General features: G+C 62.6%; 2 protein-coding genes and 2 long non-coding RNA genes across 25 annotated transcripts; 1 reads left to right on the forward strand and 3 right to left on the reverse strand.

Annotated features, from left to right (window-relative positions):
* Positions 1 to 381: 381 nt before the first annotated feature.
* On the reverse strand, positions 382 to 3561 carry C14H11orf21 (chromosome 14 C11orf21 homolog). Its single transcript, XM_045372388.3, is given in 4 exon segments — positions 382 to 562; positions 565 to 759; positions 2212 to 2305; positions 3421 to 3561. Coding segments are annotated over 4 exon segments (399 nt in total). The 5' UTR covers positions 3474 to 3561; the 3' UTR covers positions 382 to 505.
* A 205-nt stretch (positions 3562 to 3766) lies between these two features.
* TSPAN32 (tetraspanin 32) lies at positions 3767 to 19885 on the forward strand. Of its 22 annotated transcripts, none has more exons than XM_074012884.1 (10): positions 3767 to 3868; positions 4501 to 4615; positions 5499 to 5747; positions 7838 to 7909; positions 10263 to 10337; positions 15409 to 15510; positions 16206 to 16292; positions 18304 to 18395; positions 19083 to 19264; positions 19601 to 19885. In XM_074012884.1, the coding sequence occupies exons 3-10, from the start codon at positions 5739 to 5741 to the stop codon at positions 19660 to 19662; spliced, it is 681 nt and encodes a 226-aa protein (XP_073868985.1). In that variant the 5' UTR covers positions 3767 to 3868; positions 4501 to 4615; positions 5499 to 5738; the 3' UTR covers positions 19663 to 19885. The 22 variants fall into 22 exon arrangements, 20 of the variants coding, with proteins under 20 accessions (XP_073868985.1, XP_073868982.1, XP_005576955.3 ...); XM_074012881.1 differs by having other exon boundaries at positions 5650 to 5747; XM_005576898.4 differs by lacking the exon at positions 7838 to 7909 and adding an exon at positions 17957 to 18040 and having other exon boundaries at positions 5650 to 5747.
* On the reverse strand, positions 7807 to 11783 carry LOC135966976 (uncharacterized). Its single transcript, XR_010580721.2, has 4 exons — positions 11579 to 11783; positions 9296 to 9571; positions 8846 to 8968; positions 7807 to 7944 (listed from the first exon to the last, which is right to left on the reverse strand). It is a non-coding gene; the product is annotated as an uncharacterized lncRNA (long non-coding RNA).
* Positions 12275 to 16945, reverse strand: LOC141408421 (uncharacterized). Its single transcript, XR_012422908.1, has 3 exons — positions 16111 to 16945; positions 13171 to 15558; positions 12275 to 12958 (listed from the first exon to the last, which is right to left on the reverse strand). It is a non-coding gene; the product is annotated as an uncharacterized lncRNA (long non-coding RNA).
* Positions 19886 to 21458: the final 1573 nt, after the last annotated feature.

The raw sequence follows: 21458 nt of genomic DNA on the forward strand, positions 1-21458 counted from the left end.
ATCACTCTGGCTGCCACGCCCCAGAACCTCCTTTGGTTGGGAGCAGAGCAGTGCCCAGAGCCCAGAACCCGGTTTGAGTATGATCTTGGCTCTCAAGGGACAGGCCAGAGTCCCTCCAGGGGAAGGGGGCTGCCCAGGCAGTGGGGGTTCAGAGGTCCCCTGGGACCCGCCCAGCTGACCCAGGCCTAGGGTGATCCAGAAGGGGAGCTGCCCTCCTCCTCCCTGGGCTCAGGAGAGGCTGTAAAGGCAGCTCCCGGGGTGCATCTGTGCTGCAGGGACAATTTCAGAATCAAGTCAAAGGACAGAGAGGAGCCAGATTCAGGCACCCACGTGGCCCCCACAGGTCTCTTCAAGCTCCAGGCCCCACTCCCTGTGACACAGGTGGGAAGCTCTTGAGTGCCTCCCCGATGGAAGGGGCCGCACTCACAGACAGCACAGGGGCCCCCAGGCTCCAGGCCCCAGAGCCCGGCTGCTCACCTGTGATGGACGAGAAAGGGTCCCTGTCTCAGGAAGGTAGAGGCTGCCACCTCCTGGCCCGAGGACGCAGCCTCCCAGTCCTCCCAGGCCTGCTTCTAAGTCCAAGTCCCACCCCAGCCGGATAACCAGGGGCAACTGCCCAGGTAAACTGCGACAGCAGCAACAGGCAAGCCAGTGCAGAGCTGGGTGATCCATAGTTTCATGAGCGGTGGCAGGTGGAACAAGGGCGTCATGGGCGGAGGGCTGGGCAGCTGCAGGTGGCATCCCTGAGCCAGGGGCCTCCTGGTGGGTAAGGACGTTGTGGAGCGAGCAGGCGCACCTGGGACCCAGGAATTCACAGGAAGGAGAGAGGAAAAAGGAAGTCTCTGGCGGGTAAACACTGTCACATATGCATGCATACACATCCACACCCGCATACACATCCACACCCGCACACACCTCCACACCCGCACACACATCCACACCCGCACACACATCCACACCCGCACACGCGCCCACACCCGCACACGCGCCCACACCCGCACACGCGCCCACACCCGCACACGCGTCCACACCCGCACACGCGTCCACGCCCGATCTCTTCCCTGGAAATAAAGCCAGGGGACCCTAGGCCAGCTTGCAGTGGGGCCCAGCCCTTAGGACAGGCTCCTTGGTGGGGTAGGGGTGGGGGCAGCTGTCCTCCCGGGCCAGCTCCTTGGGGCTGAACCCGCGCTCTAGGAGCCTTCCAGGCTCCCAGGGGCTGGCACCACCTCCAGAGTAGGTGGGCAGGGCTGTGTGGGGTGGGCAGGGGCATGTGGGGTTGGCAGGGGTGTGTAGGGTGGGCATGGGTGTGTGAGGATGGGCAGGGCTGTGTGGGGTAGGCAGGGGCATGTTAGGTGGACAGAGGTGTGTGGGGTGGGCAGGGGTGTGTGGGGTGGGCAGGGATGTGTGGGGTGGGCAGGGGTGTGTGAGGTGGGCAGGGGTGTGGGGGGTGGACAGGGATGTGTGGGGTGGACAGGGATGTGTGGGGTGGGCAGGGGTGTTTGGGGTGGGCAGGGGTGTGTGGGGTGGACAGGGATGTGTGGGGTGGGCAGGGGTGTGTGGGGTGGGCAGGGGTGTGTGGGGTGGACAGGGATGTGTGGGGTGGGCAGGGGTGTGTGGGGTGGGCAGGGGTGTGTGGGGTTTGCAGGGCTATGTGGGGTGGACAGGGGTGTGTGGAGTGGGCAGGGATGTGTGGGGTGGGCAGGGGTGTGTGGGGTGGGCAGGGATGTGTGGGGTGGGCAGGGGTGTGTGGAGTGGGCAGGGATGTGTGGCGTGGACAGAGGTGTGTGGGGTGGGCAGGGATGTGTGAGGTGGGCAGGGGTTTGTGGGGTGGGCAGGGGTGTGTGGGGTGGACAGGGATGTGTGGGGTGGGCAGGGGTGTGTGGGGTGGGCAGGGATGTGTGAGGTGGGCAGGGGTTTGTGGGGTGGGCAAGGGTGTGTGGGGTGGACAGGGATGTGTGGGGTGGGCAGGGGTGTGTGGGGTGGACAGGGATGTGTGGGATGGGCAGGGTGTGTGGGGTGGACAGGGGTGTGTGGGGTGGGCAGGGGTGTGTGGGGTGGGCAACAGCCTCACAGTGGCTTCCCCTCAACAAGCCACTTCCTCTTGCAGAGGGGGTGTCTGGGTGGGAGGGTGCGGCCCAGCAAAAGGAGTGGGGGTTCCCCTGGCTCCCTGCCCCTGCTGGTGGGGCACAGGGAGGGGGGCTGTGGTCAGACCTGGTCTCTGGAGGGCCAGCCTAGGGTTCCCGTCCACCTGTCCGGGAGTTTGACGCCACTTTGAGATGACAAGTGAGGCCACCTGGGCACAGCACTGGTGTGAGAAGGTGCCCACCAGGACAGGTCAAGAACCCAGGCCTGCCCTGCTCCAAAATTCTTGAGACCTGGCGAAGAGGCACCCCATAAGCGGGTGGTGTTCCAAGCCTGCCTCACCAGCTCCAGGGAGGTCAAGGTTGGAGAAAGAATTCCAGGGATGAGCCGGACATAGCCAAGAGCAGCTCATCTTCCCTGGAGAGGACAAGCTGGCCACTTGCACAGCCCGGGGGCCTCCAGGCCCTAGACCTGGTACCTTCACTCTTGCTGCCACCCCTAGATCCATACCTGCGCCCCAGCCTGAGCCACACCTAGGCCTCCAGCTGAAGTGACACTGTGGGTACCAGGCATCTGAGGTCTCCACAAGCCCCCACAGACTCAGGGTGGGAATTCCTGGGGGCCCGAGTTGCAGAAGGTGCTGCCGGGGGTTGCTGGGCTGGACAGGGGTCCTGGTTGTCCCTGCTTCTCCGCCGAGGGAGGGAGGAGGTGGCCTGAGCAGTTCCTCCAGCAGCACTCCTGAGTGGGCAGCAGCTGGGCCCTCTTCCCACAGCCACGCTGGGGTTGCCATGCCTGCAGGTCTGGGGGTCCCCTCCCCGTCGCTGAGGTGCCGACCAAATGTAGGAGGAGCAATTCCAGCACCGAGGGGCGAGCAGAGCACCCCTGGGAGGGCCGGGAGTGGCCCCTGAACGGCGGACTCACCGGGAGCATCTTCACACTCTTCCGGCCTACCCTGCCCCAGAGGCCCACGGAAACCCTGCCTGTATTGGGGCGGCAGCGCTGCGCCCACCCACGGGTAATGACACGGCTTTGTGTAATTACAAATTCGAGGTTTACAAAGCCTCCCCCTGGAGGCCCCATGTGGGTGTGAGTGAGGCCCCAGCCTACCCCTGTGGCACCAAGAAGGCTCTGCAACAAAATACCCATTAGTGCCGCCCATGAAGGGTTAAAAACCAACGACCTTCTCAAAACGTAAGCTGTCACAGGACATTTCAAAGGGTGTTTCCTAAGAACACCTCAGTAACGATGTTCCAAGGAGACCCCATCTCCAAATTCCTGCAAGGATTACGCCCCCAAGGCCCAGTCCACACTTGCACACTCCCAGGACGGGCAGCTCACCTCCTCTTCCCCAGGCACTGTTTCCTCTGCATCCCACACCCAGCTCTGCCCATGACCTTCCCCCTCTCAGCACTGTCCTCGGTGGCCACACCAAGAAGGGCCTCAGATGTCGGCAAACGCCCTGGTGTCTTGGGCTGGGCTGGGGATACCAGGGTGAGGTTGAGGGGGGAGCCAATCTCACTGCCCCTCCCCTTCCTGCCTGCCCTTCTTCCGGGGCACCCAGCAGCTCGGTCCTAGGGCGATGTTGACAGACAGACAAAGAGGCGGATGCAACCTACCTCTTGGGCAGGGAGCTGCGGTCTGAGGCCCCTGCCCAGCTGGAAACCACAGGGAGGGGAAGGGAGGGGAGGGGAGAAGAAGAGAAGAGAGGAGAGGAGCCGTCATGGGGCCTTGGAGTCGAGTCAGGGTTGCCAAATGCCAGATGCTGGTCACCTGCTTCTTTATCTTGGTAACAGGCAGGTTGGGCAGGAGTGGGTGGTGGGTGGGGGTGAGAAGGGGTGAGGGGTGGCAGGGCCTCAGCATGGGGATTACCCCTCCTCTCACACACACACCAGCCCTACTGTCCCTGTCCTGCCCTCGTAGACATGTGTCTGGGGCTCCTGGTGGCAGACAGTCACAGGCAGTGACCGCCATGGGCAGCCCCGTCTCTCCTCCTGAGGGGCAGGCAGCACAGAGCCCGGAGGAGGCCTGAGTGGGGCCGAGGCCTGGGGCGAGCTGGGGCGGAGGAGCACTGGTTACCGGGCTCCAGGGATCGTCCCCCCTTCCTGCCCAGGAGGGTGCTGGCACAGGGGTGGGGCTCATCCCACTCCGTAGACAGCATGATCAGAGGTCCTGGGTGTCTGGGGAAGCTGGGCTGTGTGTGTATGCGTCTACCGTGTGTGAGTGCCTGTGAGTGTGCTGGGCGTCTGCAGTGAAGGCCCCCTGAGACCACTCCACAGAAACACTGGGAATCCCTGCAGCTGAGCCTGTCTGTCACGGGACCAGGAAGCTGGAGAGAGCCCCAGCCCTGTCCCCTGGGGCCAAGCTGCCCCATCCTGCAGCAGTCCCGTGTCCCACACTCTGAGTCTGTCCTATCCACAGCTGCTGGGCCTCTCTGTGGCCACCATGGTGACTTTCACCTACTTCGGGGCCCACTTTGCTGTCATTCGCCGAGCGTCCCTGGAGAAGAACCCGTACCAGGCTGTGCACCAATGGGGTAAGCGAGGTCCAGGCCTGGCTGCATCGGGAGGGGCTTTGGGTGCAAGGGCGGCTGGTAGGAGCTGAGCCCAGCTGGACGTCTCACTGGCGGAGTGGTGCCAGGCCCTGGGCAGGAGCCAGAGGTGGTCAGGGGCAGGGAGGGGCTGCCCTGGAGTCCTAGCTCCCCTGGACAGAGCCTCGGGTCTGGGTGATAGCCGGTGTTCCTGCCTGACTCTTGTGCCCCACAGGAGCGTGGGCACAGTGTGGGTATATGTTGGGCAGGGTCAGGACCTGGCTCTGTGCAGTCAGGGCTGAATCCCAGGCAGGCGCCACCTGGGAGTGGCCTGGGGCCGGGCTCAGCAGGTCCATGAGGGCTCCACATGGCTGATGTTCCACTCAGGACCTGGGACATGGGTGGGCAGGGGTGGGGCTGCTCTAGCCAGACGCCTCCCTGCAGAGACTCAGCAGCGACTTATCCAACATTCAGAGAGCGGGAGCGAGAGCCAGGGTCTGCTGGGGCCACTTGGGGGTAAGGCTGAGGAAGGCCCCTTTAATGAGGGGATGCCGGAACCAGACCTGCAGGGGACTCTCAGGCAGGAGCTTAGGGGGCCCAGGAGGGCTGCAGCCCGGGGGGCAGATATGGGGAAAATGCTGCCTTAGAACCCACTGCTTTTCCCCAGGTCTTAGGACCAGGGCCTCCCTGGAGGAGGACGCCTGGGGCCCAGGTCCAGGTCTGGACTGATAAGATGACAGCTCCAGTCCGGCCACTTGTCACTAGGGCATGGCGGGGAGCATGTGGCTTCTAAGATAGCCCCACAGGCAGGGAGGGCAGGGAGGAAAAGAGGGAAGGAGGGGCGGTCCCCCAGGCTGAACGAGTCCCGCCTCCCTCCTCCTTCCCTCAGGGCCCTGTCTGGTGGAGAGACGGCGCCCACTCAGAGCCCCCCAGAAGTCCCGCACAGCCCCTGACTCCGAAGTTAGATTTCAGACCCAGGCTGTGTGCACTCAGGACCTGTCCTGGGCACCCCAACCCTCCTCCTCTCTCCTCCCAACCAGCCTTCTCTGCGGGGTTGAGCCTGGTGGGCCTCCTGACCCTGGGAGCCGTGCTGAGCGCTGCGGGCACCGTGAGGGAGGCCCAGGGCCTCATGGCGGGGGTGAGTTCATTGTGTTCCCAGATGCCCATGTCCCCAGAAAAGAATCAGGAAGGAGTGAAGAGCTGGCAGGCCTGTGCGCCACCCCCACACCTGAGTGACTAGGCAGAAACAGAGGTCCCAGGGATGCTGACCAGTCGAGACCCCCCACCTGGGTAGCCAAGTCTCCTCCACCAGGCCCTACCTCACCTTGTCATCCACACGCCCAGCAAGGGTTCCTATAGGAGCCCTGAAAGAGAGAGATGGTGCTCCGCACAATGGGAGCTGTTTCCAAAGTCCCTGGGAGGGTCTGATTCGATTGCCCAGCAAGCTCTGGGAGGGCACTGGGAGCACCCCATTTCCTGTTCGGAGGAGGCCGGGCCGGGCAAGGGAAATGCCTCTTGAGCTCTCCAGCCTGGGTTCTCCTGAGCTGCTGGGGGTGTCTCCCCAGCCCCGAGGCCCCATAGGCCCCTCCACCCCACCCCATAGCAGTGGCCCCTTGTCGCCCCCATTCCTACTCCTCCCCATGGGCTTCTGTCTTGGTCCTTGAGGGCCCTCGAAGGTCATCGCAGACCCCACCTGGCGGCAGCCTCCCCACGCCTGTCCTGCCCCTGCCAGGCCCACAGCCCTTCTCTCTCACCACAGCTAAGGCAGCTCCTCCCTGGCGCCCTGGGGTCCCACCTGTCCTTCTAGCCTCCTGTCTCCCCATTCCAGCCGTGAGGAGCTTGTGCTGGGGGCTTTGCTCTCCTGTCTGGCCTGTGAAGCTGGACCACTCTGGAAGTCCCTGAGGGCACAGCCTCCTGGGTCCCCAGGGCTGGCAGGGATCTCAGCTCAGCCTTCAAGTTCAGCAAATGCTTGTTTAATGACCCTGGTTTATAAATGTCTCCAAGGATAGGAATAGAGTCACCTCCTGGAGCTGCTGCGGGGCCAACCAGCCCTGGGTGGGCCCATGGGGAGCAGAGAAGGACCCAGCAGCTCCAGCACTAGCCAGGATTCCTGCTCTGGGGCACAGGAGCGTGGGCAGGGACAACCCCAGCCTATGCTATCTGGCTTCAGGGCCAGGTGGGAGGCCCCAATGGGGAGATGACAAGGCAAGTAGTCTGCCCCTCAAGAGGGTGTGTGGCCTGCAAAGGGACACCTGGATGGAAGGAAAGGCTGGCAACAGGGCCAGGCCAAGGGGTCCAGGTCTGAGCTGGAGGCCCAGAAAGAACCGGCACTGGGGCTGCAGCACCATCCACCAGGGGGCGCCATGGTGCTGGGCCTGAGGCCACATATACAGAAGCCAGCTGGGCCACGGGGGTCCTGTCCCGGTCACCAGCCTTTCCCACCCCACCTTGCCCCCATGGACAAACCAGCCTAGCACCCTGATCTGTGGCCAAGGCGGTCAGCGAGCACCTGGGCTCGGGTTCTGTGTCCCCAGCCAGCCTCAAGGCCAGGGTGACTTGATATGCGGTTCAGGCTTGTAGAGCAGCCTGGGAGGCCCCCAGCTGGATGCCTGCACTGGGCTGGGGTCCTGAGGACACTCCAGTCCGAGCTGGGTGGGCTCCAGCGCACCCCTCAAGCCCCAGTGTACTTAGACCCGGCCTGGATGGTGAGCTCAGCATGGCCACAGCAGGGAGCTGGGAGATCTACCCAGTTGAGCTGCATGCATGTGTGTGCATGAAGGTGAACTTATGTGCATGTGTGTGCAAATATACGTGTGTGCATGTGTGTGCATGAGTGTGTGTGTGCATGTGCATGAGTGTGTGTGCAGGTGCCTCTGTGTGTGCGTGTGTGCAAGTATCTGTTACCGGTCTTCACCTGCCCCTGTTGCCATATGGGTGTGGTGTCTGCGTGTTGCATCTGGCACATCTGTGTGTGTGTCTGCATGCACGAGCACAGGTCAAGGGGCTAGGGATAGGGAGCAGGGAGTGGAAAGATTTTTTCCAATGGGCTGGGTGCCTGGATGCTCCCCACAAGGCCCTTTCCTGCCTGCCCCCACCCCTCCGGCCTCTCCCCTAGCTGGCCTCTCGCACAGGAAATGAAAGAGCTTGCTGGGCTGAGAGAGCAGAGCTGGCAGCGCTGCCCAAGGAAGCACATTCAATTCGCTTATGTATGTATTTATTTCCATCTAGAATGAGGAGAAAGAAAATGGCCAGGGCAGACCTGACCACCCAGCAGCCTCTGATGGTGAAGACCTTGAGGAGGTCTGCATGGGCCCATCCACCGCCCAAGATCCTCTCTGCACAGGGGGTTGGTGGGGGGAGAGAGAGAGAGAGAGAGACTGTGGATGCTGTTTCTCCTGAGGAATGAAAAGGTTTCTGGAAAATGCTGGTCTCCTGAGCTGGCTCAGCGCCTCAAGCCTGGGAGGCAGCACTGAGTGATAGCTTCCAGATGGGGACGGTGGCCTTCAGCCAGCAAGAAGGAGGAGGAGGAGGACAAAGAAGGAGGAGGGAAGAGGAGAAGGAGGGAGAAAGAGGGAGAGGGAAGGGGAGGAAAAGGAGGGAAGAGGAGAAGGGGGGGAGGGAGAGGGAGGGAGAGGAGGGGGATGGAGGGGGAGAAGAAGGAGGGAGGGGGAGAAGGGAAGAAGAGGGAGGAGGAGGGAGGACAAGGGATGAGGAGATGGAGGAGGGGGAAGGAGGAGGAAAGAGAAAAGAGGAAAGGTGAAGAGAAGAAAGAGGAGGAGGGTGGAAGGAGGAGGAGGAAGAGGAAGGAGGAGGAGTAAAGAGAGGAGGAGGAGGCAGCTCCCAGGCCATCGCCCATCAGGCCTTGCAGCCTCCAGGGCAGGCAGGAGGGTCATGGGGAGCCGCCAGCGCCCCGTCCCTGCAGGGCTGGAGGCCCCATGCTCTCGCCTGTGTTTGGGGGCCAGCAGGGCTCCCCAGCTCTTTCCACGCCCCTCTTGACCAGCTTCCCCTGGCATGCCGGCATTGTTGCTGCCCGCCTGCCAGCATGTGTGGGTCTATTCCACGGACACCCATGCTCCTGGTGTCACCCTGAATGGGGCCCAGGGTTAGAAGGGCCCAGACCCAACCTGCCTCAGCCTGTGGACCACCCAGCTGGGCACAGTGCTGCCTGCGGGGGCTGGCATTTCACCAGGGCCTCAGGACTCCTGGGGGAGCTGCCTGGTCGGCGGCTAGACTCACCATCAGGTACTCCGGGTCCTCAGGGCACCAGCATGAAGGCAAAGGCAGCCGCCCAGACCCCGAGTTGGGGGACATCCCCAGGCTCAGGGCACCAGCACGAAGGCAAAGGTGGTCGCCCAGACCCTGAGTGGGAGGACATCCCCAGGGTTCTTAGCCTGGGTGACCTCTGCCGCCCTCCATAAAACCGTGTCGGGGGCATCTGTCTGCTCTCAGGGGGGGTCTCTCGTGTTCCCCAGCTTCTGCAAAGGGGCTCTCAAAAGCCTGGAAGCCCCGGCCAAAAGAACAATGGGGCAATGCCGGGGGCTGGTGAGCAGACGTTTCCGCCGGAGAACGCCCCACTCCACAACTAGGGGCACTGGCACCAGTGAGAGAGAGGGGACAGTGGTTGGCCAGGCCATGGGGACCCAGGCAGAGTATGGAGAGAAAGGGAGGTGAGGGAGGTGGGCTCACCTGCAAAGAGAGAGGCCACAGCATCCTGAACAGGCGCCATATCTGTCCCAAACCTCACCAGCGCTGGGCTAGCTGGTGGCTTGTTTCAGAAAAGAAGGCAAAACAGAAGAGCCTACAGCACCGGCCCTGGAGAGGCTCAGGCTCAGGGCAGGCTCTGCCCGGCCCTGTCCAGGTCCATGCCCCTCAGGAAGCAGCCCCAGTGGGCAGAGGTCTCCATCTTCTCAGGGGCGCCCTGCCCTTCCCGGGCAGGGGTGCGGTGCTGCCATCAACAGGTCCCTGGGGGCCAAAATGGGAGAACAAGGGACGAATTCCCAAAAAGCGCCCAGGAAGGGGATGGGAAGGTGCTATGGAACCCACGGACCCAGCGCCCATGCTCTCCCCAGGCCAAGTCTCCCTCTCAGGCAGTGGGGAGCGGGGCTCAGATCCATGCCTCAACCAAGCATCCCGCTGGGGGCACAGCCTGAGGGCACTGCCCTGCCCAGGCCTGCCAGACCCTACCAGGCCCCTCAGTGATTGGCCAGGCCACTGCAGTGACCGGCCCCCCACAGTGACAGGCCCCCCCACCGCAGTGACTGGCCCCCCAGAGTGACAGGTCCCTCCACAGTGACAGGCCCCCCCAAAGTGACAGGCCTCCCCGCAGTGACAGGCCCCCCCACAGTGACCAGCCCCCCACAGTGACCAGCCCCCCACAGTGACTGGCCCCTCCTCAGTGACTGCCCCCCAACAGTGATTGGTCCCCCCTCAGTGACCACCACCCCTGCAGTGACAGGCCCCCCAACAGTGACTGGTGCCCCAAAAGTGACCAGCCCCCCCACTGTGACCAGCCCCCCCCCAACAATGACCAACCCCTTCTTAGTGACTGGCCTCCTCCACACAGTGACCGCCCCCCTCAGTGTCCAGCCCCCCCACAGTGACCGGCCCCCCACAGTGACCGCCCCCCACAGTGACCGGCCCGCTCTGCCCCCAGGGCTTCCTGTGCTTCTCGCTGGCGTTCTGCACACAGGTGCAGCTGGTGTTCTGGAGACTCCACAGCCCCACCCAGGTGAGCACCAGCTGCCCCTACCCTGCAGCAGAGAGTCCCCCAGCAAGCCAGTGGGCACCTGGGTACGGGGGAGCAGTCCGGGGAGGGGCAGCCCCAGCTTCCAGGCTTGCACTGACCGGGTGGGGTGGGGGAGGCCGCAGCCTGGGTTTCCCCTGTCTGAGGCTGCAGGGAGGCCAAGCGCTGGAGGTGAGTGAGGGCCAGCAGCTCCCTGGTGGGGAGGGACCTATGCTGTACCCAGGCCTTCGCCCCAGCCTCATTTTCTTGAAGCCCCTCAGCCCACCCCCTCCTGAGCTGATGCCCCTCAGGTTTGGGGGAGGGAATGAGGAGGAAGAAGGAGGAAAGTCACTGGCTTGGCCTTAGGGGTTGACTGGAAGGAGCAGAGTGTTCCAGAACATGAGACCTGAGGGCCCCCGCTCCTGATGGAGGCCTGGTGGGGGGGACAGTGCCTGGAGACCCACGGGCTGGGGTGTCGCAGCCTCCACCCGCTCCACAGGACGCCACCCATCCTTCCGTCCTGGATGCTGACCTGCCTGGAGGACGGGCTGGTCTAGCTGACCCTGAGCAGGGGCCAAGGGCGTCCCTGTGGAAAGGCCAGCAGCTTGGAGAGGAAGGAGGCCTCCCTGGCCCAGCAGAGAATGAGAGCTCGGTAACAGAGCCAGCCCCACCTTCCCCTTGAGAGCCCAGACCTGGTGAGAGCCCCCAGGGCAGCTGGGTAGTGCCAGGGACAGCTGCAGGCAGGGTCATCGAGTGGGGCAGGAGAGCCTGGAAAGTCACAAGAGGTGATTTCTTGGAGCCCTAGCTGGAGTCCTAGTGGCCTTGTGTATTCAAGTGCCTGGTTGCCCAGGGCCCCCAAACACAAGCTTGGCCATGATAGATGCTGAGGCTGGTGGCAGGCAGGTCCTCTGGCTAAGCTCTGCAGGGCGCCTGCTGTGCCAGTTCTTGAGCCGTGCTGGCAGCCTGAGTGTGGTGGCCCCCACCGTGGTTTGCAGATGGGGGGACTCAGGCCCTCCATGGATGGGGGGAGCTCAAAGTTACCCTGGCAGTGCCAGGGCTGGAGGGGGCTTCAGGCTTACCCCCAAAGGCTCTTGGCCCCAAAGAGTCTGCCCACCTCTGGCATCATTTGGGATGAACCACCTGAACCAGGTGGGAGAAACATCATTTTCTCAGGCCCAGAAGGATCCCAGAGGGACTGAGCCCCCTAAAGAGGGCTGTGGCTTTGAGGATTGGCACAGTAGTCTTACCAGAGTGATGAGCTGGGCCAGGTCCGTGTTTTGGCCTCACGTTTCCTGTCCATTGTGGGGTGGTCTAGGCTCGTTTGAGGTCTGGGTCACAGTGGAGGTGGCCGAGGTCAAGACAGCTGCCAGGGTGCCCGGGCTCGTCTGGGGCAGCTGCAGCCCATGCCCCATGCTTCTGTGTGTTTATGGCTCTGACCCTGGAAGCAAAATTCTGGAGGGGAGGGGGCCATGCAAGGGCTACAGGACAGAACACAGCTGGGGCCTGCTCTCCAGGAAGGGAAGGGGGTGCAAAAAGATAGATGCCCCAGCCGGGCTTGCCTATGGCCTGTCCCGGCCCCAAGTAGCATCCCCCACACACACCATCTTTGTCTGGCCCGTGCGCCCAGCTGGCCTTCAGGGGTCAGTTCTCAGGGCCTTGCCTGACCCCAGGCAAGGCACTGGGACTTCCTCCTGGGCCTCTGGGCCCCATCGGCCCCTCCCAGTGGGTCTTGACTTCCGACATCATCCGTGTCAGGCCTGGTGGCCACAGAGGTGGCCTGGGCGAAGGAGCTCTGAATATGAAGTCAGTGTCCTTGGGGCACCCTTGGGCAAGCTACTTAACCTTCCTGGGCCTCAGTTTCCTTTTCTGTGAAGGGAGCACCGAGACCCAGGGGCTGCATGGGTAGGAATGGCCGGGTGTGTGCAAAGACTCTTCCTCCTTACCTGCGTGCCCCCTGCCGTGCCCCGTTGCCCAGGCTGGTCCTCTAGGACATGGAACTCACTCGGAGCTGTGCTGGGTGTGGATGGGGTAGCTGTGGTGCCAGGGGCCAGGGCCTGAGCAGGAGGGGTGGTTGCACATCCCACCTCCTGCCCTTTGCCCTCAGGGCCCACCAGAGCCTAACGGGCTTCAACCTCGGGATCCCTGTCCAACAAGGTCCTGCTGGCAGCACAGACAGCGGCAAAGACCAAAGGGCCCAAGCTGCTGGCACCAGAAATGTTGAAGTGAGAGCCGGGGGTCCAGATCCCAGCCCGGCCCGTTCACCCTTTCCCCCTGTACCTCCCCACAGGGCCCCTGAGGTGTCCTGAACACAGGGTCAGCGTGACTCATGTGGCAGCCCTGCGGATGGAAAGGCAGAGGTTGCAGGAGGGAAGGGACCCGCCACATGCCCTTGGCAGTGCCCCGTGGCCACAGACCCTGGCCCAGCACTGAGAGTAGTAGGGTGCCCCTCCCCTTCCCCGATCCTTGCCCCAGGAAGTCCTGGCTGCCACTTCCCTGGGACGCTCATGCGGGCAGGAGGCATGGACCAGGCTTCAGGGATGAATGTGGAGCTTGAGGGCTATTAATTACGTTCTCCTCCAGGCCTGAGAGTCACTTTGCTGCAACCTTCCCCCTGTCCCCGGACGAGTCTGCATCGGGAATAATTCATGCTCGAATTAAGTACAGCAGTGTGGGGTGCAGCCTCATCCTCGCAGTCTGGCCCCACCCTGGAGCCACTTCCCTCCCTGGATCCTCCAGCCACCGAGTGGGCTCAGGCCAGAGCCGGCTCTGGACCTGTGGGGCGGGTCCACAGGTCTCCTGCAGCTCCTGGTCCCCACCCGCCGCCAGGACCTGTCTGTACCTTCCTGAGCACTTTCAGCAGGCACGGGATGGAGTCAGGGCCGCTGAGCCCAGGCAGACACCAGGGACGATCTGGTCGTGGGGGGAAGCCCCAGCGGGGACCCCTGGACTTCAGGCCTCAGTCTGGGCAGGAGTTGGAGAAACACACAGCAGGTCGGGTGGGTCCAGCAACCGGGAATTCTGCGCTGGCCCTGCTGCTCCAGGTCTTTGTCCTGAAGCACCCCCCGGGCACCGGAAGATGGAGCTCAGTGCATTGGTACCCTTCAGGGCGCACCTGCCCCCAGGTGTCCTGAGAAACACAGGCCCCAGGGTCCTTCATCCCCTGGGATGGAGACAGTTGGTGAAGCATCACCTAGGAGCCCAGGCCCCGTGGGGAGTGGCCGGCCTGGCCTCCAGGGCCCTCTAGAGCCAGGCTTTGGGGCAGGAGGCCTACCTTGCTGAGCTCTGCTTCCTCAGTCGTGGGGAGAGCTGCTTGGCAGGGCCAGGCAGAGCCAGGCAGAGCCAGGCAGAGCAGGCAGAGCCAGGTGGAGCAGGGAGAGCAGGGAGAGCAGGCAGAGCAGGGAGAGCAGACAGAGCCAGGCAGAGCAGGCAGAGCCGGGCAGAGCAGGTAGAGCAGGCAGAGCGGGCAGAGCGGGAAGAGCGGGAAGAGCGGGAAGAGCGGGAAGAGCCGGGCAGAGCAAGCCCCTCAGCCACTAGCAGGCGTTGTCACTCTCGCCCCTGCTGCAGTAATAAGGACACCTAGCTCAGAGCCTCAGAGGCACCCGTGTCCTCCCTGGGCCATGGCAGGCGCCTGACAATGAGGACAGTCACTGGAGTTGGGAGGGAAGCAGGAGGGTAGGTCTGAGCCAACCCCAGGCCCACTCCACCAGGCCTCCGGTCCTCACCAGGACCTCCACCCATGAGGACACAATGGCCAGGCCAGACTCCACCCCCATTTCACACTCACAGACGCTGAGGCTGAACAAGGCCCCCGCCCAGGCCAACAGTGGTGTGGCCAGCTTGGCACCTGCCCCCCAGGGCACTGCGGGGAGGACAAGGCTGGCTGAGTTGGGGATGACTCATGGAGAGTGGTCTGACTTTTATTAGCCATCAGTGGGAGGGATGCATTAGGGTCAGGAGCCAAGTTTGGCCTGGAAAGTCCATCTGACTCCTGTTGGGGCCTCCAGGCTAGGGCAGGGCTGACCGAGAGCCTCCACTGCCCACTGCCCACCCAGTTGGCCGCTGTCAGAGCTGCTACGGGGGCTGGGCCCCAGTGCAATGAGGACCGCGGGAAGCCACCCTTCCTTTCTGGAGGGCAGGTGTGAGCGGCCAGAGCAGGCCTGGGGCTTCCATTCTCCCCCAGCCCTTTAGGGCAACTGCTGAGCACCCCTCCATGTGTCCTGACTGTCAGCATGGCATTTGGGGGAGAACTGAGGGCCTCTGAGGCAGGAAGGAGACATCAGAGGGTAGGGACCTCAAAGAGGGCCTCGCCCTGAGCCAGGAGACCAGTGACTCCTGGAGCAGTCACAGAAGCCTTCCCGTAGGAGGCGAGATTCCAGTTTGTCTTTGAAGGGGTAACTTGGCAGGGGACAGCATCTTGCTTAGGAGGGTGGAGACATGAGGTCCAGGTGGTATTAGGGTGTGGAGTGCAGATGGCACATCCAGCCAGGCCCCGTCACCTTCCACCTTCTCCACCCCCTGCCCCACAGTGGCCTCATCCACCCAGATCTGACTCCAGGTGCCCAAGGCTTCTCTGGTCAAAAGCCTTACCCAGAGCCCAGCTGCCCGGGGTTCTGGAAGGCAGCTGGGTGATTCTGGGGAAAGACCTAGAATCCCCCAGCTTTGTGGGAGCTGAGGTCCTGGCACAGGGTCTCTCAAGCCTTTTCCACCAGGCCCAGCTCCATCCCCCATTTCCAGGTCAACAGTAGCGTGATGGAAACTTCCCTGAGCTGACCTTGTAAGACCACAGGAGAGGCAGATGCAGAGCGTGGCCTCGATTTACCCTGCAGGACCCTCTGGGGGCAGGAGGGCCACACTGACGGCCATTGTGTGGAGGCCCCACTGTTGATGTTGGGAAGCACTGTGACTGGCTGCCCAGGGATCCAGGCTACCCCTTGGGGAGATCCACCTGCTGCGAGGAGGGCGGTGCTGGGACTTCACTCCACTAAGGGCCCACCAGCCTTTGGGATGTTGTGGGGAGGGGGCTGTGTCCCTGGATCTCTCGCCAGGGCCAGGACCTCCCCGTGGTCTCTCGGTGTAGGTGGAGGATGCCATGCTGGACACCTACGACCTGGTGTATGAGCAGGCGATGAAAGGCATGTCCCACGTAGGGCGGCAGGAGCTGGCGGCCATCCAGGACACGGTGAGCGTGGGGACGGCTGGGTGGCAGGGCGGTCAGCCTCTGTTTGGACTGCAGTTCAGAGAACAGGCACAGGGTGGCCAGTGTGAGGTCTGGCCAGGCACTAAGGGGTTCCAGGACATAGGCCAGAGCTGCCCCTCAGGGCTGGCGGCACAAAGCCCCCATCCTCTGTCTGCCCGGGACAGGGCCGCCTACCAGATTCTCGAGGCCCAGTGCAAAATGGGAGGGCAGGGCCCCTTATTCAGAAACACTGGAGGATTTCAAGAGCATTAAAGCAAATACGGGGCCAAACATAGTGGCTCACGCCTGTAATCCTAGCACTTTGGGAGGAGGTTGAGGCAGCTGAATTGCTTGAGCCCAGGAGTTCGAGACCAGCCTGAGCAACATAGGGAGACCTTGTCTCTACTTAAAAAAAAAGCACACACGGCCCGTGAGCAGGGCGGGGAAGCTGCCTGGCTCCAGCAGGAGTTCCCTCCCCAGCGCGCAGGCAGCGCGACTTGAGAAAGCTCCCCTCACCAGGCCCCGGCTGCACAATGGCTGGAGCCCCCAGCAGAGGCAGCTGCAATACCCGGAGCCCCAGCCCTGGCCTGCAGGGAACCCCACCTGGAGCCTTGTGGTGCCTCAGTTTCCCCATATGTGCTGCCCGCCTCCTGGGGTCTCGGAAGCCCATCACCACTCCCTCCCTTCTGTTCTTGTAGTTTCTGTGCTGTGGGAAGAGGTCTCCTTTCAGCCGTCTGGGGAGCACAGAGGCTGACCTATGTCAGGGACAGGAGGCGGCAAGAGAGGTGAGGGGGGGACCTGGAGGCTGGCCAGGCAAGACCCTCAGGGGCTGGACACCCTGGGGCCCAACCCCGAGACCCAGAGCCATCCTCCCACCACCCCCCGCCTTGGTCTCCCTAGACCCTTGGGACCTGCCCGCTGAAGGGCTCAGGGAAGGTTCTGGTGTGATCGGAGGCTAGTTAGGGTTCACGGTACACCAAGCCTGTCAGGCGGCCGGGCTAGGCTCAAGACATAGACACAGGCCCCTTTGCCCAGCTGGACGCAGGCCTGATGCGCCGTTCACTCCTTCAAGTCAGTTCCAGTTTCGGGGCTTCCCAAGGCCAGCTGAGCCCACAGAAGCCTCTTGGAGTGCACCCATGAGGGCTCCGTGCCAAGGGCTGCAGGACCAGCATGGTGGGCTCTATCTAGGGGGAAGGGTGCAGGCGTCCTGGGGGGCATCAGAAGGAGTGGAAGGGCACTCAGAGGAGGAGAAGCGAGGCCAGAGGGTCAGCGTAGGCTAGGGTGTGGCCAGGGCTTCAGCAACAACAGAGCGGGGCCCGAGGCCAAGAAGGCTTTCCTCCCAGAGCCCTGGGACAACCTGGGCCCTCCGCTCTTTCTCCCGGTGCCCAGCAGCCCTCCCCCAGCCCACCCTGCCCCCTCCCTGCTCCTCTCCCCTACTGTCCTGGAAACAAACCCACCCTATCTCACAGTGGGAGGCACCTGGCCACCCTCCAAGAACAGAGGGGACGAGAGCAAATGGCTGGAGGCCTGGCAAGGGGTGGAGCCACAGCCCAGGCTCTGAGGGCAGAAGGGCCGGTGCTGGGGACACTGCTGGGGAGGCACCAGCAGCATCAGGGATAGGGCTGACAGTCAGGATCCCTGTGCCACCCAAGGAGAGGTCCGAGGTCCCCCGACTGAAAAACAGGAGCGAGGGCCTGCCTTGAGCACCCTGGGGATGGCAGGGCCATGGGCCTGACTGCAAAGCCTCCTGGGGAGCCGGAAAAGCCAGCACAGGTGGCGGGCACGGAGCCACCCAGATGGGCAGGCATGGGCAGGAGGGAGGCAGACCTGCCTGTGGGGGGCAGGAGGGTGAGCCCTGACACCCTACAGAGGCCTCCACAGCCTGCCCCAGTTGCCACCATCTCCAGGGTTCAGAGACAGGCCTGTCACCTCCCTTTTCTGGAAAGATGCCTCTCGTGCCATGCCCTGGGGTGGCACTGGAAGCCCGGGATGGAACCAGGACCCTGGGACAGTGCGGGGACTCCCCTCGCATCACTCCACCAGCTGGCTTCCCGCCCTCCCTGTTAGTCATCGTCCTCTGGTCACCAAGGCGCTGTACCCGGCCCTGGGCTAGATGCTGGGAACCCAGAGTGAATTAGAAGTGGCCCGGCCTAGGGGAGCCAATGTGTGGCCCAAGATGGACACTCAGGACAGCTGGGAGACAGCACCTGCTGGGCCCAGGGCAGTGCCCGGGTGCCCACAGGGGCCAGCCCTGTCCCATTGGGCTTCACCTGCTTGTGCTGCCTTTCCCTAGAGCCCTGGGGGCTTCCCAGGAATGTGCTACACCCACCTCCCTGCTGCCCTGGCATTGGCCTAGGTGGGCGCTGCAGCTCCATGGCCCCACAGAAGCCGCTTGTCCAGGCAGGGAGGGCCGGTCAGGGCGGGTGCCATGCCTGCTGCCCTCTCGTAGGACTGCCTTCAGGGCATCCGGAGCTTCCTGAGGATACACCAGCAGGTCGCCTCCAGCCTGACCAGCATCAGCCTGGCCCTCACGGTACCCCCTCGCCTCCCTCACCGCCCCTTCCTACCTCCTGCCCCTCAGCTTGCCCAGCGCCCGACTCAGATGGAATGGTGACCCGGGACAGGCTCTCTGGTCCTGGGCCTCACTGGCTGCCAACCTTGAGGAGCTGGTCCGCTGTGACAGTGTTTGCCTCCTGCAGCTGGGCCGCCCCCTCCCACTGCAGAGTCCTGATGCTTTCTGGGGAGGGGCACCCCCAGCCTGGAGCAGTGGGGCAGCCTCGGGTGTCTCCCTCCCAGGTGTCCGCCTTGCTCCTCAGCTCATTCCTGTGGTTTGCCATCCGCTCTGGCTGCAGCTTGGACCGCAAGGGCCAATACACCCTGGCCCCACGGTAGGGCCCCCTGCTGCCCCCACCCTCTCTGGAAGGTCCTCCAGCTCCGCTCGAGACAGCCACCGGGAGGGAGCCCCGGACCAAGCCGCAGGCTGATGCCGTAGAGGAAACGCTTTGGGGGTGACTGAGTGCCAGGGTGGGGTGGGAGACCTGAAGAGTTTCCAGACCTGATGCACTGCACCCCATAGCCCACATGGGGACCCCCCTTTGCTTGTACCAGGCCTTGCCAAGACCTGGAGATGGATGCTTCTGGGCCCCCAGATTACAGCCCCAGGCCAGGATCTCTGTGCTTGAATACCCCGGAGCTCCTCATGCTTAGGGGGCAGGGAGGGTCCAACCCGAAGCCAGGCAGCTCTTCCTGCCCCCATGGAGCTGGCCTGTCTCTGCCTGCCATGCCCATTAACCCACCCACTTGCTCTTGGCCATCCAAGCCCCCATCCCTGGGTCCTCTGCATTCTACAACAGCCTCACAGTCCCCCTAGAACATTCCACAGCAGCTCCATAATCCCTCTAGAACATTCTGCAACAGCCCCATGATTCCCTCTAGAACATTCCACAGTAGCCTCACAGGTTCCCTGTAGAACATTCCACCACAGCCCCATGATCCCCTCTAGAACATTCCACAGTAGCTTCACAGGTCCCCTGTAGAACATTCCACCACAGCCTCATGATCCCCTTGCTCCTCAGAGCATGTGGCCGCCAGCCCCAGGAGCCCAGCGTCTTCAGACGCTCCCAGGGTGGACCCGCACATTGTCTCCGCTCCGAAGCAGATGCTATTGATCCAAGAAGATACTCGGGTAGTCTTCGGTGGCTGCAGGACAGTGATGCTGCGCCTGGGCCCCTCTCCCACCACCTGCCTGCCCACAGAGGTGAAGACGCCCCTGCTGTCAGCCCTCATGGGATCCCTGAGGGGAGGGTCCGAGCTGTGAGGAGGGGAGTGAGTGAAGGCCCAGCCAGAGAGCCAGCCTCCATTGGGAACAGACGCAAGGGTAGGAGTAGCTCACCAAATCCCTCCATGGGAACGGGCCGGGTGCAAGCACAAAGGAAGCCACGCTGGAGGCAGCAGCCCAGGGCTGACTTGCAGACACGGGCGGTCCACGCCCTGGAGGGCTCCACCCAGACACAAGCTGCAACGGTTTTCTATGCTGTGTAAGCAGCAGCACAGACGTAAGGACTGCAAGCAGTGACCATTTATGATCTCTCAGCTCTCCAGGGCAGAAGTCCGGGTGTGCTCAGCGGGTGCCCTGCGAGGGGTCTCTCGGGCTGACGTCAGGCCTTGGTGGGCTGCACTCTCATCTGGAGGCTCCAGGGAAGCGTGTGCCTCCAGGACCATTCAGGCTGTTGACAAGTCGGCTCCTCATGGCTGTAGGACTCAGGTTCCCACGTCCTTGTCCCTGCTCCCGCAGCCCCTCCACCTTCAAACCAGCAATGGTGCATTCAGCAAATTGTAGTCAAATATACATCACATAAAATTTACCATCTTAACCATTTTTAAGTGTATGGTTTGTGGCATTACATACATTCACATCGTTGTGCAACCATCACCACCATCTGTCTCCAGAACTTTCCATCTTCTCAAGACGAACCTCTGTCCCCAGTAAACATCAGTTCCCATTCTCTGCCCTGGTCCCTGGCACCCACTATCCACTTTTTGTCTCGATGGTTCAGCTGCTCCAGGGACCTCATTTGTGTGGGGTCACACAGGATTTGTCCTTTTGTGTCTGGCTTATTTCACTTACTGTTATGTCCATAAGGTCCATCCGCGTTGTAGCTTATGTCAGAATTTTTTTTTTTTTTTGAGATGGAGTCTCGCTCTGTCGCCCAGGCTGGAGTGCGGTGGACTGATCTCAGCTCACTGCAAGCTCCGCCTCCCGGGTTTATGCCATTCTCCTGCCTCAGCCTCCCCAGTAGCTGGGACTACAGGCGCCCGCCACCTCGCCCGGCTAGTTTTTGTACTTTTTAGTAGAGACGGCGTTTCACCATGTTAGCCAGGATGGTCTCGATCTCCTGACCTCGTGATCTGCCCGTCTCGGCCTCCCAAAGTGCGGGGATTACAGGCTTGAGCCACCGCGCCAGGCCAGAATTCTTGAAAGAGAAATCTTATCAGCTTTCCCGTCATCTCACAGCCACATGGTCCAGGGATTAAGGCAGGACATTTAGTGGGGATCGGGGAACATTTTAGATACTCTGCCTGCCACACCTACTTTTACTGGACGTTCAGACCACGTCAATGACGAATTAGCTCTAATGGTCCCTAAATGTGTGCACAATCTGCTCAAAATTCTAAGTCCTGGGTGGAATGCCAGCCAAGTTGGTTGGCCCAGCCTAGGCCAAGGCCCTAATGAAGCTGACAAAAGAGAAGGAATGTCAAGGCCCTTCTAACTTCCATAGAGGGCGTGTGGCCCCATCTCCCACCAACACCAGCCAAGAGGGATTCCCCCAAATAAGAGCAGTCCTGTGATGAACAGCCAGAGTGACACAGGCCAGCTACAGTCCACCCTGTCTTTCCAGTGACACTCTCACTTCCGAAAATGAGAACACTTCCACCTGACACGCAGCGCCCCCACCGCCGAAAACGCACGGGCCTGGCCTCCTCCGCCTGACACGCAGCGCCCCCACCGCCGAAAACGCACGGGCCTGCCCTCCTCCCACTGACACGCAGCGCCCCCACCGCCGAAACCGCACCGGCCTGGCCTCCTCCGCCTGACACGCAGCGCCCCCACCGCCGAAAACGCACGGGCCTGGCCTCCTCCGCGGGACAGCAGCGCCCCCACCGCCGAAACCGCACAGGCCCGGCCTCCTCCGCCGAACACGCAGCGCCCCCACCGCCGAAAGCGCACAGCCTGGCCTCCAAAGGAGGACACCAAAGGTCTCCTGGGTTCCACATCTGGTGACAGCCCAGGGTCTCTGGTGTTGGGCGTTCCCGCCGCTTCCGTCCTCAGCACGTCGCTGTTCTACAACCTATGGATTTAATGTGAAGGGAAGCACCAATGACACGTCCGATACACAGTCACCGTGGAAAGAAAAGGGTGGGAGAAAGGTGAGTTCCGTTCTGGGGAAGTT

The sequence above is a fragment of the Macaca fascicularis genome, chromosome 14 (genome assembly GCF_037993035.2).
Source record: "Macaca fascicularis isolate 582-1 chromosome 14, T2T-MFA8v1.1".
In the NCBI taxonomy this organism is placed as follows: domain Eukaryota; kingdom Metazoa; phylum Chordata; class Mammalia; order Primates; family Cercopithecidae; genus Macaca; species Macaca fascicularis.

What these genes read in the sequence shown, in the direction of transcription:
- TSPAN32 (XM_045372372.3), top strand. Translation starts at nt 3,803, where the DNA reads ATGGGGCCTTGGAGTCGAGTCAGGGTTGCCAAATGCCAGATGCTGGTC. An exon ending in GCATCAGCCTGGCCCTCACG is followed by an intron (nt 18,041 to 18,303) that starts GTACCCCCTCGC and finishes TCTCCCTCCCAG; the next exon opens with GTGTCCGCCTTGCTCCTCAG. An exon ending in CAATACACCCTGGCCCCACG is followed by an intron (nt 18,396 to 19,082) that starts GTAGGGCCCCCT and finishes CTTGCTCCTCAG; the next exon opens with AGCATGTGGCCGCCAGCCCC.